At 44.3% G+C, this 16409-nt stretch overlaps 1 protein-coding gene and 1 non-coding gene across 3 annotated transcripts; both read right to left on the bottom strand.

The window, feature by feature from the left end:
• Window positions 1-260: 260 nt before the first annotated feature.
• EIF5 (eukaryotic translation initiation factor 5) lies at window positions 261-8587 on the bottom strand. Of its 2 annotated transcripts, XM_077323758.1 has the most exons (12): window positions 8446-8587; window positions 7951-8213; window positions 5744-6023; window positions 5569-5650; window positions 4641-4813; window positions 4099-4210; window positions 2623-2765; window positions 2298-2456; window positions 1931-2092; window positions 1597-1761; window positions 978-1115; window positions 261-653 (listed from the first exon to the last, which is right to left on the bottom strand). In XM_077323758.1, the coding sequence occupies exons 3-12, from the start codon at window positions 5813-5815 to the stop codon at window positions 561-563; spliced, it is 1299 nt and encodes a 432-aa protein (XP_077179873.1). In that variant the 5' UTR covers window positions 5816-6023; window positions 7951-8213; window positions 8446-8587; the 3' UTR covers window positions 261-560. The 2 variants fall into 2 exon arrangements, with proteins under 2 accessions (XP_077179873.1, XP_077179874.1); XM_077323759.1 differs by lacking the exons at window positions 7951-8213; window positions 8446-8587 and adding an exon at window positions 6904-6924.
• On the bottom strand, window positions 3865-3989 carry LOC143831047 (small nucleolar RNA SNORA28). Its single transcript, XR_013228684.1, has one exon. It is a non-coding gene; the product is annotated as a small nucleolar RNA SNORA28 (small nucleolar RNA).
• Window positions 8588-16409: the final 7822 nt, after the last annotated feature.

The raw sequence follows: 16409 nt of genomic DNA, 5'->3' as shown, positions 1-16409 counted from the left end.
CCCTTCCAACTCTCTGATTCTATGATTTTGAGTGATTTCTTGCTGTTCACTCCCATGGAGAAGAGGGACAGTAGTAGTCACATGGATGGGTGCTAAATATATGGGCACATGGCCCAGCCACCGAAGTCCACCTGACATAGTACCACTGAGGTTAATTGGTCATCTGAGAATATGCTGGAATGCAGAGTCCTGGAAACATAAAGCCTTCATAATGCCCAGCAGTTCACTATCAACGAGTTACCAGGAGGACCACACCACAATTGAAGATTCCAAAACCAAATCCTTTATTTTCACAACTGTATAAATGTGTTCCAAGTATTTATGTCCAAGACAAGTTTAAAAGAAACATGCTGTTCAGCAAACCTGATCAGTTTGCTGGTGTATTAACTCCTCTCATTTGTTATGCTGAATTACAATACCAATCATGGTAAGATACATTTTTTTTGAGTTCAAAGAGGTGCAGCAGCATGATGTAGCCTTTTGTGCACAGAGGTTGCATTTCTGGCAAGAAATCCAGAGAGGTCAGCAGTGTTAACACTGGAAAACTAGGTTGGTTCACTTTAAATAGCATCAATATCAATATCTTCCTCCTTCTTGTTTGCAGGCTTCACAGTTTCAACTTTAGGGACACTGGCTGTCTTGGAGTACACCACCTGCAAGAATAAGGAAAGGGCTGTCTCACACATCCTAAGGCTGAGACCTACTTGACAATTCAGGTAAACCAGCACTTGGCACAGGAAGCTCAGCTTAAGGTCCTGCATTCCTGACACCCAGTGCCAAACTAGCTTCCCATCCATCACAATAAATCAAAGTGGGAAAAGGCACTGGGGCCAATTCTGGACTGCTGAGCACACTACTGTGGTATTGCAACCTCCCCGAGACAGGTTTTGTGTGATGGTCACTTGATTTCAAACTTCGGCATTTTTCAAATGATTCCCACCACAGACGATTAACTGAGGGCCCTATGGTTGCCTTACCTCAATGTTTTCATCTTCATCTTCCTCCTCCTCGCCACCAGATGACTCCTCTTCAGCTTCTTTCAGCCATTTAATGAACGGCTCTGCTTTGACACGAATTTCTTTGGCAAGCTCCTTAGAGACGTATTTTTTTGATGCCTACAAGGGAAGGTTACCAAACGTTAGCAGCTTACTATGAATCCTGCATATTTACCCACAAAGGCAAGACCTTTACAAGCTTGAAATGCAGTTACGTAGGCCAAGTCTTCAGCAACCCTTTTGGATGGTCTTCTCTTGCAGATATCCTCATTGCAAGCCCCTACTATCAACAGCCTGGATGCTTCACAGAAAACCATGGAACTATGTACTGCAGGATCTAACCTTCTTCCCCAATTTCAGTTTCCTTCTCCAGCACTATGGCTGTGATCCACAGAACACAGTTTTGTTTCAGCAGCTAGCCACTTCACCACCCCCAACCCGGAAAGATTATCTGGACAAACTGAGCTTCCTCACATTTCTTTTCAGTCAGCCTCCTTCTTAGAGAACTGGAGAGCATACTGATATAGAATTTGATGATTCTCAGCTCCACAAACCAGATGAACTCAGGTATCCACAACTTAATGGATTTTTTAATACAAACCTTTTCTGCCCAGCTCAGAATGACTTCTTCTTCCAGAAGATCCGCGTCATACATTTCCTTCAGGATATGTGGAATTTTATTAATCAACTGAGTTTGATGCATAGCTACCACACACTCCAGACCATGAAGAAGGTATCTCTGAGCTTTCTTGTTGTTGTGACAGAACTGTGAAAAATGATGTTATGGAGAAAAAGCTCATCTTCAGATATAGCATACAAAGTTCTACAAGCAAAGCAAATGATCTGCAACTAAGGGTACCCCCCCAACCCAATCCCCAAACATGTCCAAAGATGCTTCAGTCAAAAAAAAGCTTTGAAAAGTTAGCAGAACTTACACGCAAGAAATGCCGCCTGTATTTCTTTATTTGCTCTCTAATCTTCTCATCAAAAAGAACTTCAGTCAGAACCAATGGGCCCATAGCTTTGACATCCAGCCTTTCTGCTTCCGCCACAATATCCTTGTCTGAAGTCTCTATGACACCCTCTTCCTTCTTTTTCTGGAAAAATAAATGGTTTGGCTTGAACAAAATGTCACTACATAACATACTATTCAAGGAGGGCTGTTTTTATGTTTAAAAGGAAATTGGGACTGGTTAGTCAGTGATTTCACAACCAATCTAAGGAGATTATGCCACTCCTGGCCACTTAAACTGAAAGAGGCGCATTAGAAGCAGCAACAACCACATATGTATGTTCTTTTACCTTAACAAAGTCAAAGAGTATGTTGACTCTCTCTTCAACCGTTCTTTCCAGATCATCAGTAAGTGTGAGCACTTTTGCATGATCACTGATTTCATCCATTCTGCGCCTCTGGGCTTCTTCAGTTGTGTCTTCACCCCAGTCTTCATCATCATCATCCCCCTGTGAAGAAGTTTAGAAGATTAATAGTGCAAGCCACTTTCACAAGGGAACTCAAAAAAAAAATTTCTCCCCAGCTTACAGGTCCAACAGTTGCTTTCAGAATGTTTTGAGATGTATGACCCGAACACAAACACTTAATGCATTCAAAGAAGCCCTACCTACTTACCGCTACATTTGGAGGGCTAAGCTCTTCTGGTGGTGCAGATTGTGGCGTTGTCTCAGTATTAGACACCGAACCATTCTCTTTATCCTTGCCTTTTCTATTCTTCTTTTCTTTCTCTTTCTTGCCTGTTCCAGCGTCACTGCTCTCTGGAAACACAAAAGTCACCAACTGGTTTTGAGTAACTGTTTTTGAGCCTTTCCTAGCTTCGTTTTTTTAGTCTTAACTACACTCAAGGCAGTAAAATCCAGCAGTACCTATTTTTTATTATTATATTTATACATATACAGCAGCACCCTGGCTGAGAGGACCACCTGCTCCACCAATTGCCAGCTAAAGGGTAAGAGGAGTCTCAGCTACCTTCTGTGCCCCTAAATGCAGTCTAGAACATTTCACTTGAGGAATGAGCATTCCGCTTGTGTTTAGTCTGCATGCTTTGAGCTTTCACATATATCACAAAGGAACTTGTGTTAATTATTAGTGTGTTACTATGTTTTGCTGCTGCTGCTGGATATTTTGTGGTTATTTTAATGGTGCATGCCTCTATTATAACCACCAAATAGATCCTATCCCTCTCAGGGGCATCGCAGCTGGTTTTAATAGGAGTGCAAAGACACTCGAGTTAAACAAATATCAACTCAACTTTCCCCATCTGCTTCTAGAGCACCTCGGTACGAAGCCAAAACTCATGCCAGATGGCTTTAGACTTCTGTACTATTAAAATGGCTCTCAGGTACACCTATGAAGCCACCTTATACTGAAGCAGACTACTGGTCCATAAAAATCAGTATTGCTCAGACCAACAGCGGCTTTCCAATGTCTCAAGCAGGGGGTCTTTCCCATTACCTGGTGCTGCCAGGGATTTAACCTGTGAGGTTTGGCAAGCAAAAGATTATCTACCACCGAGCCACAGCCTCCCTGAGTACATAGCCTGTTTTCATTTAACTGCGAGTTTAAGTGAAATTCATATGGCCTCTCAAGTTATGTGAATGCATTTACCAACAAGAAGTGCCTAGACCCCAATAAATTCTTTTCAGATATAGGTGGCACCAAATGTTCATAATACCATTTTTGGTTTTAATAACTACTGATTTTCCAGAACTGAAGAGATACAACACAGCTTTAACCAGTAGGTAAGCCTGGCCACTGTTTTAGTTAAACGACATAAATCACTTTCAGCAACACCATACGACTATGAAGCACTCATTTGCTATCACGAGCGCATTTGCTTATAAAGAATTAGTAACTGATGTAAGAGTCTACATAACAGACAACCTCACATACAGAGACCTCTGGAATAGGAAAGACTACACTTACTATAGCAAGCTTAAAATTGAGGCAGACAACTAGATATCAACCACAGAGTGTTGCTTGCATTAAGAAGTCAGTATATTAGCTGATCATGCTGGCATGCTATCAGCGCGAGGCTTGCTTAAAAAAACCAATTTGGAGGCCTGTGTCAAAAATGAATGCATTACTTACCAGGTGGATTTTTGAGGATGAACGTGCAGAGTTTATGGTTTGTGTCAAGCATGCCTCGGTAGCCACAGGCTTTGCAAGAGTTACCAATAGTTTGTTTCTTAGGATTGACATGCTGCCAAAGACGGAAAACAATGTTAACGATTGATTCTCAAAAGCAAATGTTATCAAATGTTATCTTTATTCTTATTATATTACAGCCTAGAACGGCGGTTCTCAACTGCTTTTAGGTGGTGACCCCAGTGGCGGCTGCAGCTGGGCCGGCACACATCCAGGAAGCGTGCGTGTTCCAACCCACAGAGCAAGAACCACTGGCCTAGAACCATACTAGTAACTAGAACCACATGCAGCCCTTGTTATAACGTAATGTAAATCAGCTTAGTATACCTGCTGAAATAGTAGAATACGGGCTGGAATAAAGCTAAAAAATACGCTCTTGACTTCAGCTTTAAACCATTATCAGTGTAAATGAGGTTAGCAGGCTTAAAGTCAGTTTCTTGGCAATTTGGACTGTGTCTTATTCATATTCCAAGCATACTACCTACCAGGTCAGTTTCAGGATTCTCACACTCAGGACAGAGCACAAATTTTTTAATGAACCCATCCAACATGTCTTGTAGCTTATTCGCCTCATGAGATCCATTGACAATGTAACGGTCATTCTTAACATCAAACTGGGTCTGCGCTCCCAGCTCACAACCAAAAAATTTGGTGGGATCTTTCAACAGAATACAGAGAAAATACTCATTAGATACTGCAATAACCCTTAGCCCCACTTATACTTAGTGTTAAAAATACGGTCTTCAAGACAGTTCAAAATATATCACTTTCCCACATTACTTTGTTTTTTAACAGATCGCCTTACCAGCCGTCTGAAAACCAGCCAGCAAATTCTCCACCCAGTGACCACGATAAACTAGATTAGAAGAGTTGGTTCTTATATGCCGCTTTTCCCTACCCGAAGGAGGCTCAAAGCGGCTTACAGTCGGCTTCCCTTCTCTCTCTTCAGAACAGAACCCGTTAGATAGGTGGGACTGAGAGCCCTGATATTACTGAAGAAGAGTTGGGTCTTATATGATGATTTTCTCTACCCGAAGGAGTCTCAAAGTGGATTAAAGTCGCCTTCACATTCCTCTCCCCACAACGGACACCCTGTGGGGTAGGTGAGCCTGAGAGCCCTGATATCACTGCCCGGTCAGAACAGTTTTATCAGCGCCATGGTGAGCCCAAGGTCACCCAGCTGGTTGCATGTGGGGGAGTGCAGAATCGAACCTGGCATGCCAGATTAGAAGTCCGCGCTCCTAACCACTACAACCAAACTGGTTCTCTTGAATTGGACAGAGACCTGAAAATCCACCTAGGCAATTCAAATTGACAGTATATTCTATAGCACAGAGCTAATAGGTCTGGATAGTGTACACTACATTGGCTTGTGCTAAAATAGAAATCTTGAAATAATGCTATACAACTTACACGTAGGAGGCCGATTAAGCGCCTTTGCAACATCAACCATGTTGACTATAACTGTCTTTATCCCATTTCCTTTGCCCTCAACCTGGGAAGAGATAAATGTGGCAAGTAAGCACACCAAGTAGAATCAGGTAATTTAAATATGCCAATACTGTTGATAAAGTGCCACGGCAGCTACCTTAGCAATCAGACGGGGCATTTTGTAGCGATAGAACTGATCTGAAACGCTGCGGTTGACATTGACAGACATTTTGGCTTATTAGTAGCTTTATCAATAAGATGCAGAGATCTTTGATTGCAACTTTTTGGTATCTTCTGTCTGGAGAAGACGTGATGACATAAACGACTGCAAGAGTTCTCGGTCTCTGACATGAAAAAATTTTCGCCACCGAGGCTGTGTGGTTCTTGTTTGTATGCTATATTTCCCCAATACAGGTACCAATGGCTGCGCAACAGCTCTGCAAGGGTAACAAAACGAAACGTTTAGTATTAACACTGCAGGCACTGCTATTCCTAAAATCTTTTTGTAGTTCAATAATAAATTTTACCAAAGCATCATTCTGCCGAGAATACATACTTATCTGAAATGAAAGTGCATGTGTTTTATCTTCTCAATCCTAATCCTGACAGAATGTGTAATTTACAGAAACTTTTAAACAGCCAGTGTTTCAATATACTGGCAAGCAAGTTTGAAGGATAATTGGTCATCTTAAAAAATGAGACCAAGTTATGTCTATTTGTTTACTTAACCTGTTAAAAGTTCCATATATTTAATGCCTGTGAGCCAGTTATATTACAATCAACTTTTATAACATTACTTATAATAATGTTTCACATTTCTCAATAGCCAACCAATTAACTTTTTTTGTTAACAGTTACACTAGCTAATATTTTACAGCTAGTGCAGAATTGCTCACTTTGCCAACATTTCCACTACAGCTTTGTGAATGTTCTTGTTTGCTAAAAAGGTGCACACCCAAACCAAAATGATTTACATAGAAACAAAAGTGAACCTGTGAAGTTTCCCAAAAATGTAAGTCAAAATTTCAAACAAATTCTTGCAGCTGTCAGAGTGTCATAATTGCATTCTCATGGCACACGTCTGATTATGTTTCCTATCAGGCCCAAAGAGGTAACTGCAGCCTTTACAAGAAGTCTGAACCCACACGTCATTCCAAATCATCCGTGCCAGTGTCAGCTGCCTGCGTTTCTATTCAAGAGAATCAAGCTTCCTTCGTCCAGGGCTTCCAAACAGAAAACCTTTTATCCAAAGACGTGGATATAGAGAGACCCTGCATTTCAAACATATAATTTCCCTTACTCCTCCTAAACACCTGCCTGCAGCAGCATTAATTTTTCTTTTATTTATTATTAGACACTTCTATCCTCCTCCAGCCGACTCGGGAATTAGGAAATGCAAGGGGAGTAGAAATACTGAAAAGCAAAGGGGAAGGGAGAAATTAAAAAAGAATGACTTCTATATCGGGGTAGTTCACAGTGCGAGGCAGTCGGGTAATAAACGCCACTTCCTATATCCTCCCCCCCCCTCCTCCTCCTCCTCCTCCTCCTCCCCCTCCCCGCGTTGGAATGACTCAGAAATGCAGCAATTAAAAGCACTGAGTCAGCCTTCCAACGCCAGGCGGGGGCAACGTGTCGCGCACGCGCCCCTCGCGAGGGCCCCTTCCTTCCCTCCCTCCCCCGCATCCCCGTCCCGGCCCAGCCCCCCCTCAAACAAACAAGAGCGCGCCAGGCCCCGCCCCCTCCCTCTTCCTCCCAGGCTGCGGGTTTAGAAACTGCGCCACGGAAGGCAGCGCGCGCGCCGCTCTCCCGCTCAACCCCCCCTCCCCTTTCGCCCCGCCCTCCGCCCAGCCTCACGAGGAAAGGGGGGGGGAAGAGAACCTGGCAGCCGCCATCTTGTCGGGAAACCGGAGAAAAAGGGCGCCCCGGGTGGGGGGTGGGGAAGAGAGATCCGTGGGGGGAGGAGGAGGAGGATAAAAATTGGCCGCCACCGAGAATTCACTTCCTCTCCCCCACGGAAAAAAAATGTCCTTTTCTGTCCCCCTCCCCGGTAACCGCCTCGCCGACGGTTGGAGAGCACAAAATGGACGTGGTGGCCCCCCAATTCTGTATAAATAAAAGCGACTGTGGGGGAACAAACTCCCCCCCAATTGACGGCAGATTGCCCCCCCGCGCAGTAATATGCTCCCCCTCATCCACCCAGTCCGCGAGACCAATTCCCTAAAAAAAAACAACCATGAGGAAACTGAACCCCCGCCCGCTTCATCCCGCCCGGTGGCAACCCTCCTCCCCCGCGCGCGCCCCCAGTGCCCGTATGCCGCCTCCCTCCCCCCTCCTTCCTCCCCCCCCCCCCGTTCCCCCGCTCACCGTTTTCGTCCAATACAGACATAAACCCAACGCTGCTCGCCCCGGGCTGTGACGAAGCCGAACCGGTGTGAGGAAGGAAAAAGAAGAAGAGAAACAGAAAAGGGTCGGCGGCGGGTTCGGCCGAGCGCCGGACGCTTCGCTTCTCTCCGGTGACAGGCGAGGGCGGAGGAGGCGGGCGCCGCAACCGCCAGGAGAGGGGAGGGGGGTCCGAGCGTCCTGAGGCCGGCGGGCGGGGTTCAGCGGGAGCAGCCGGGCCGGTCACTCTGCCGGGAGGGAAACAACACAAGTCAGCGGGAGGCGCATTGTTAAAAAAAAAAGGGGGGGGGAGCGGGAGGCGGAGCGCGCGCCCGCGGCACGGGGGGGAGGGGAGGACGGGCGCGCGCGGCGCGAGCCTGCCTACCGCGGCGGAGGCACCATGTAAAAAAAAAAGAAAGAAACCAGGGAGGCAAGAGAGGGGGGGAGGGGCAGGGCTCGTAATGGCGGCCGACCACTTACCTCTAGAATGTTCTCGCTCCGACTGAACAACGCCGTCGCCAAGGCAGGGATCAATCAGCCGCCGGGGAGGCCACGCCCGCTCCGCCGCGCGATTGGCTCCGCGCTTCGCCGCCCGTCGCCCTCGTTGGCCGCTCGCCCCTGTCAGTCATTGGTTTCGCCTTCGTTGCCGCCCCCTTTGTTCTCGTGTCTTCCCTTCCCTTCCCCCCCCCCTCCCTCGAAGGGCTACCAGCGCCCAAAAGGACATCGCGTTTACGAGGCGGATCGGAGTCTCGCGAGAGCGGGGACGAAGGGGAAAATGAGTCAGTGCTTGGCCGCTGAGGGGGGAGGGGAGGCGCGCTGGGCTCCGTTTCTCTTTTCCCCCCTCAGTGTGAGGAGAAAGTCGAGTTTGTGAAGGAGTGGCGGGGAGGCCATTGTCCATCCATTAAAAGCAACAAACACGCACTTTTATTGCACTAAATCTCCCTGCAACCTGGGTCTTTTCTTGTCCTACTGGTTTAAAATGTTGCTAATTTCACTGAGTTAAACAGGATATTCAATATTCAAAGGGAATAGGTATTTTTCGGCTGTGAAGAATGCATTCGTCCATTGTGCAACCAAACTTTCCCCGTTATTCGAGCTGCTGGAGGCTCGGAAAGGCGAACCATGTTAAAAAGAACCAGCAAATTTCCAGCAAAATAGGATATCCAGTTACTCTTGTCTGGCTCATTCCATCTCTTTATCTTAGCCATTAGTGGCTCTAATATTTCAGCAAAGCCACTAAAGGTGGAGCGGTATCGTCCGGGTGTCCAGTCACCACTTCTGGCTGCACAGGCCAATCGGTGTGCCTGGCAAAACTGGGCACACCTGGATTGCTATGATGCTTCCATCGTGATAGTGTTTTTATGTAGCTTTAATAAATTAAAAAAATAAATCTCTTATTGACTAGAAAGTGCCCAAGAGAGGATACTGGCATTGGAAGCTATACATGCAAGGTTAACACTCAGTTTTTATAAGAAGAGCTTTTCTGATTTAATCTGAGAATCCCACTAGTCCAGGATTGTTTTCCCAACAGTGGCTAGCTGAAAACTACAAGTAGGCCTTCCGCAGTTTCCCCCAACAGTGACTGGTGATCAAACATCTACGCTACGGCCTCTTGAATGTAGAATACAGCTTATGGTGACCATGTACAAGTCCACATATGTTATGCTTACCAGAATGAAGCAGGGACATAAAAGGCCTATGGAGGTTAAGTCACATAATTATCCCTGAGCTATGGTTGGTTGCATGCCCTCCCCGTGTCTACTGCCACCTCTTGCTGAGGATGGTCCTCGGTGGCAAACAGAGCAGCCTCAGCAAAGAACTGATGAGGCATCAATAGCTGCTGTGCACATATCTGGACTTCCCTGCTTGAAAGGAAGAGGAGACAGCAGCCACTGTCTGCTCCTCATTGTGGTCCAGGTCTGAGCATAGTAGCTGCCTCCTGCCCTCCTCAGTATACCTGGTCCTCTTCCCCAGACAAGCCAGTTGAAGTACTGGTGGGCATAGTCCAGGTTTCCTCAACCTCTTCACCATTGAGAAGCCCCTGAAACATTCTTCAGACTTTGGCCAACTCCAGAAATGGCATGACTGTGTAGAATACGGTTGGGAAGCATAGCTGTGTACATGCCCACCCAGGGCCTCTCCCCTTTCCACCCCTTCTAGGACTATCATTGGCCATTTAGGGGGGTCAACATGACCATATTTGGTCATATCACCTGATAAATGTTTAACAAAATTTTAAAAGATAAAAAAATTAATTAACTCCCACCCATTCGGGGAAAACGCTTCTAGGGCTGTCAAGAAACCCCAGAGCTTCACAGAACCCTGGTTGAGACGACCTGGTATAGTCCTTACATTGTTTGTTCCTGTGCTGCTGCCAGCTGTGGACAATATGACAGTTTTGGCTGGTCCATGGTTCACAAACTCAAGTTCATGGCAGGCCAACTGGCATGAACTTTCCATCAAATAGACCTCCTCTGAGAACCCCCCCCCCACGGACCAATGGGCAACTAAGCTTTTAGTGCTTTTATTGAGATGGTTACTGTTTAATGTTTTATGGTTTTATTAACATTTATTTTAAATTAATCTACTTTTGGTTGTTCTTATTGCTGTCATACACTGCTCTGAGCCACTATGGAGGGAGATATATATAAATTAATTAAATAAACAAATAACTTCCAAGCAGTTTGTGACACTTTGTGCCGGTTTGTGAATGGATATATTTCCAGACAGTTTGTCTCCACTCAATCTAAATGTTATCAAACTTCAAAACAAGGGGGGAGGGAAGTTGGAAGGCATGTAGAGGGGGGATCTGGAGGAAGTCCCCTCCCCTGCAACTTTGATGCCTTTAATTTGCAGGGAATCTGTTCCATACAGATTGTGTCGGAATTACCATCTTTCCGCAGGGCCTGTAAGACAGAGCTCTTCCGCCAGGCATATGGTTGAGGCCAGGGCAGAGCCCGGGTTCCATCCAAGATCCCTAATCCATCGGCCAGTCTTTCTCTCCTCTCTCTTACAGAATTAATGTCCGACCTCTCTCTGAACAAGTGGGGAAAGCGGGGAAAGTTAGAGAATAGAATGCCATCTTTAATAATGGGGTATTTATGGGATTTTATGTGATTTTACTTTGATTTTATATTTTATTGTGAACCGCCGTGAGACCTTTTGGCGAACAGCGGTGTATAAATCCAATTATAAATATAAATAAATGCATTCCTGAATCTGTGCCTATCATTTCCACAGAAAGCACTTTATGAGGGGCACTTTATTTGGGGCCCTGTAAATCTATTCCTCACCACACTTGGAGAGCAGGTAAAGGAGAGTTAGCCTGAGATGCCCTGTAAGTTTGGGGAAAGGGGGAGACTTCTACCACATCACAAGCCTCGTGAACCAAAACGGTTCATTTGGGGGCTAAAAGTTCATAGGGTTCATGATTCATGATTAGTTCAGCGGAATAGTTCAGTAGAATAGGCTGCCTAAGGAGGTGGTGAGCTCCCCCTCACTGGCAGTCTTCAAACAAAGGTTGGATATATATACTTTTCTTAGATGCTTTAGGATGGTTAGGGCTGATCCTGCGTTGAGCAGGGGGTTGGACTAGATGGCCTGTGTGGCCCCTTCCAACTCTATGATTCCATGATTCTCTTCTATGATTCTATGAATCAGGCACACCATGAACAGAACTGCATTTTCTTGGTTCATACCCATCCCTAGTGGACAAATCCTGGCTTACCCCTAGCAATTACTGTTGACCCTTCTGAATGGTGGACAACCAAGAAGATTCCCAGTCAGTTAAATGGCCAGTCCTTTTCCTGCATGCACAGCTCTTATGTTGTAACAAACGCCACAAGCTGTGTCTCTTGTGCCTCCTTACTGTCACATGTGTCTACAGTGTGTTTATAAGTGGTGATTATAAAAATAGTCAAAAGGAAACAGTTAATATTCCTTAGGCCTAACTTACCTTTATTGACATAGCAACGTTTCCTTCCCTGATGCCCTTGCAGATAGTGGACTTATATTATGCAGCACTTTTAAATTAAAACAAACATATATGGTTAAAAATTAAATATGATTGCTTGCAGCCAGTGGGAACATATTATATATTGCAGGTCTAGTAGAGTACAAAGTCAAAACACCAAGAGGACCAAAGTCTGTTGACAGTTCTAAATATTCTTAGAGTCCATGTGACAGTGCTATAATTGTACTGTTTCTGGGTTTCCTCAATGCACTCTTCCCCAAATTTGCATGTATTTGGAAAGAATGCAGCTCAAGTGCGTTAGCACAATCTATGGCAGTACCAGTGTGCATTTTCCTACCCTACTCATGTCCTGCCCACATAGATACTATTTTTTGTTGTAAGCAACTTTCAGGTGCCATTTTAAAAGCATTTCTTCCTTGCTATGTCATTGGAGGGTTTTTTTAGGGATTTTAAAAAGGGTAATTGCTACAGCATTATTACAATGTGTCAAGCTATCACTATAATGTTATAGCAGTTCTATTGAAATTTTAAACAATTAAGTGGCAATAGAGCATTATGGCATTATAGCATTATAACAATATTTTTTAGAACTGATAGAGTGCATTCATTTTAAAAAGAACATAAAAGAGAGAGTGGTGACTTACTACAACAACCATGATGACTCCAACTCCAAGAACTAATGTGGCCACATTATGGAACATGTGTAGAAGGGAAAAGTCAGAAAAAGGCAGAGGAAAGTACAGTGAATACAGCCCTGCTCAGAAAACTCCATCTACAAGACATGTCTCTGTATTCACTTTAACAGTAAAGGCAATATCAAGAATGCTTGTCATGTTGAATCCAATGTAGATTGGTTCTACATTAGTCCTTTAGTGTGCATTGACCATAATTTGTTCACTGAGGTGTAACAGTCAATCTATAGGAAACTGTATCTTCCGTGTTACGTTTCTGTCATTATTTTCTTGATTTATAGTGATTTTTTTTGTAACTTAAAACACACAAATCTTTGCAAGAATAATGCTCCTTTAAATGTTTGTCTTTTTCTTTTTCTAGTCATATTAATTAATTCCTTTCTCTCCTGTAACTTGCAGGTTCTCTAGGATTCATGAATAAACTATAAATTATCTTGTCCTCTTTTGGGTCATGGTGTGGCTTAACTACTGTTTTGCACTTTGTAGTTAGCCAAATACACTGAACTTTAAAAAATGAATATTATTCATAATTGCTCTGTTACAATCATTCCAAAAAAATTATGAGCAATGACTTAGCTACATAGGAAAAAATCAATACCTCCATGTTTTCCTGCCCTCAGGGAAAATAAGCTAATAATTCACCATTTGCTCATGAGTTGCTAGACCAAACCGGTCAGTCGGAAAGAACAGGAGGTAATAATGCAGAAACCAAAGGGGGAAAGTGCAGTGAAGTGGAATTTTACTAAAGGGGATTTCTGAGTAGGCATGTAGTAAGTTCTTGCTTGCTGAGACAGATTTTCAAGGCAACTATAGTGCTAAGTAAGAGCCTCTTGTGGCAAAGGGTGGTAAGGCAGCCGACATGCTGTCTGAAGCTCTGACCATGAGGTTGGGCATTCGATCCCAGCAGCCAGCTCAAGGTTGACTCAGCCTTCCATCCTTCCGAGGTCGGTAAAATGAGTACCCAGCTTGCTGGGGGGTAAACGGTAATGACTGGGGAAGGAAATGGCAAACCACCCCGTATTGAGTCTGCCAAGAAAACGCTAGAGGGCGTCACCCCAAGGGTCAGACATGACTTGGTGCTTGCACAGGGGATACCTTTACCTTTTCCTTTACCTTTATAGTGCTAAGTACTATGTGGAGGACCCCCTCCCGCCCATGAATTCTTACTTGAAGCTGAATGTAGGGAAGAGATCCTTCAGGGGCATCAAGATGGTCATTCTGTGGAAACACCCATCGTTATTAACTCCCTTGGGAAATTATAATGTTAAATGCAGAAGCTTGATCCATTAGGGCGCACCAGAATTTGTCACAGCTTCTCAGTATTGATTAAGAATGTTGGAACTGAACATCAGGGGAAGTTTTAAAGTAAGTTTGCAAAGACATGGCTGGCCAAATTGCAAAAATGAACAGGGTGCCAAGGTGTTTCTGCTCGATAAGGCTATCAGCAAAAACAGTCCTCTTTATCCTTGGCCAGAAGGTTGTTAGGAAAGAGAAACTGTATGAGTTCTATGAGTAGCAGTGCCAAGAAATGCTTCTCTGTGTTTCTCTGCACATTCAAATAACTTTCAGTATTGAGATACCATGAACAGCCAAAGTTACCAACAAGACAGTTTTAGAGAGGAGAAAACCAACTATGTCATTAGAAGGGAAGATATTACAGAATTTGTGTGGCACCATCTAGATTAGAAGGGGTGGTAATCTCCAAGTGGTTATTTCATATGCCCACGATCAAATGGCTTCTTTGAAGGGTGGATTATACGGACTTCTGCCCTGCTGAAGTCCTTCCGTTCCCCGGATCCTACCCTCCTCAGCCTCCACCCCCCTAACCCCAGAGCTGTCAACCCTGAATCAGAGGTCCCACATCATCTTGATCCATCAGACACCTTTGGAATTCTGACATGGCATGATGGGTGCGGCAACAAACAGGCTGCCTTAAATGGCTGATGCAGGAAGCAGAGCCAGCCACAACATTTTTTTATTTTTTATTTTTTATTTTTTATTTTTTATTTTTTATTTTTTATTCTTTATTCTTTATTCTTTATTCTTTATTCTTTATTCTTTGTTGTTTTTAATTTATTTACCACCCTCCCAAAGGCTCAGGGCGGTTTACAGGAAACAGGAAAAAGATACAGATAACATATGGTAACAACAGGTGATAACAGTAATAACATTATAACAACATCACCACAGGGGGAAAGGATGGGAATTGTAGTCCATGGACATCTGGAGAGCCACCGTCTGGCCACCCTGGTAGATTCCTGTGCTATGGTTGTAGCTGCTGCCAAAGCAATGTTTGAAAAAAATCTGCACAGCCAATCAGGCACCATGTTGGGGACCCTGATATAAATGAACATGGACCAGGAGTTTTTCAGAATTAGTCTTTGACCAGCATAAACAATATAGAATGATGAAATAAAAACAAGTAGTCAGTATTTACAGACAGCCTTTAGGCCAAAATACAGTGAAGTTCTTTAAAATAAATGAGCAGTGCAAGCTTCACCATTCCCCATTTAAACGACAGCCTGTGTTTTCCAGGGCTTTGAGCCTGTTTCTTCACAAGCCAAGGTCATGTTGCAAATTGGGCCCCCACATACCCGGGAATTCAGTTCCTAGCACATGCATGTCTGATGCAAAGTGCTTGTTTTCCGCTGTGTTGACTTAATATTGTATATGGCCCTAAGGCACTGTGCAGTGTCTTTCATGCGCTGTATCTGCTGGGGTATAATTTTATAACTTGGCTTACTAGTTGCCTGCTGGGGTGGGAGATCTCCTACCCTCATTTCCTATTGCCTTCCGGTATGCTGGTGGCTGGCAGGGGTGGGGGATGGGATAATGTTGGACATTGGCATTCCCATGGCGCACCCCTCCCCTCCAAATTTGCTGGTTGACAGCCATTGATAACCAGCAAAAGTCTTAGGGAGACTCCCATAGCTTTTAAATCATTGAGGAAAGGCTAAACAAATACAGTACTGATTAGTACTGTATGCAGTTCTAGAATACAATGGTATTGTATACCAATACAAATATTGTATACCAATACAAATGACAAATGTGGTAATTTTGTGCTTTTTTGTATTCATGCTATTTTAATAGGGTTTTATTGAGGTTTTTATTGTGTATGGGATGGGATTGACATTGTAACCCACCACAAGACGGCTTGCTGGGAATGGCAAGAAATAAATTGAAATAATAATAATAAATAATAATAATAATACAGTACCCAAGAAAGCATGTTTGGCTCAACCAGGGCCAGATCATTCTGTGCCCTGGCCCCCACCTGGTGCAATGAGCTCCCAGAGGAAACCCAGGCCCTGTCGAAGCTAGCACAGTTCCGCAGGGCCTGCAAGATACAGCTCTTCCGCCAGGCATTTGGCTGAGGACAAGTGAATCGACAACAACTACTGGGCCCCAAGAACCCACTCTCCGATATGCCCATCCGGTACACCATGGGGCAAACCTGCATTGAGCGTCGGCATGTTATCAATTCAGTTATTAGTTACTAGTGATGTTATTGTTATTGCTGTTATTGCCGTTATTATCAGTTGTTGCAATATGAACCTTCATTGTACCTATTTATGACTTCATGGTCTATGTAAACTGCTCTGAGCTGCAGGGAGAGGGTGGTATGTAAATATAAGTAATAAATAAATATTAGAGGCTTTCACGATATGTGGAGAGAGCACAGTGATAGTTCATTGAGGAATCTGCATGGGTAGACACTGTCCCTCTTTTTCACTGGGGAATAGGAGATATTTATCTTCTCGGCCCCCGCTGCACTC

The sequence above is a fragment of the Paroedura picta genome, chromosome 2 (assembly GCF_049243985.1).
Source record: "Paroedura picta isolate Pp20150507F chromosome 2, Ppicta_v3.0, whole genome shotgun sequence".
NCBI lineage: Eukaryota > Metazoa > Chordata > Lepidosauria > Squamata > Gekkonidae > Paroedura > Paroedura picta.
The sequence above is the reverse complement of the archived record's forward strand: the minus strand, read 5'-3'. Positions and strand labels throughout refer to the sequence as shown.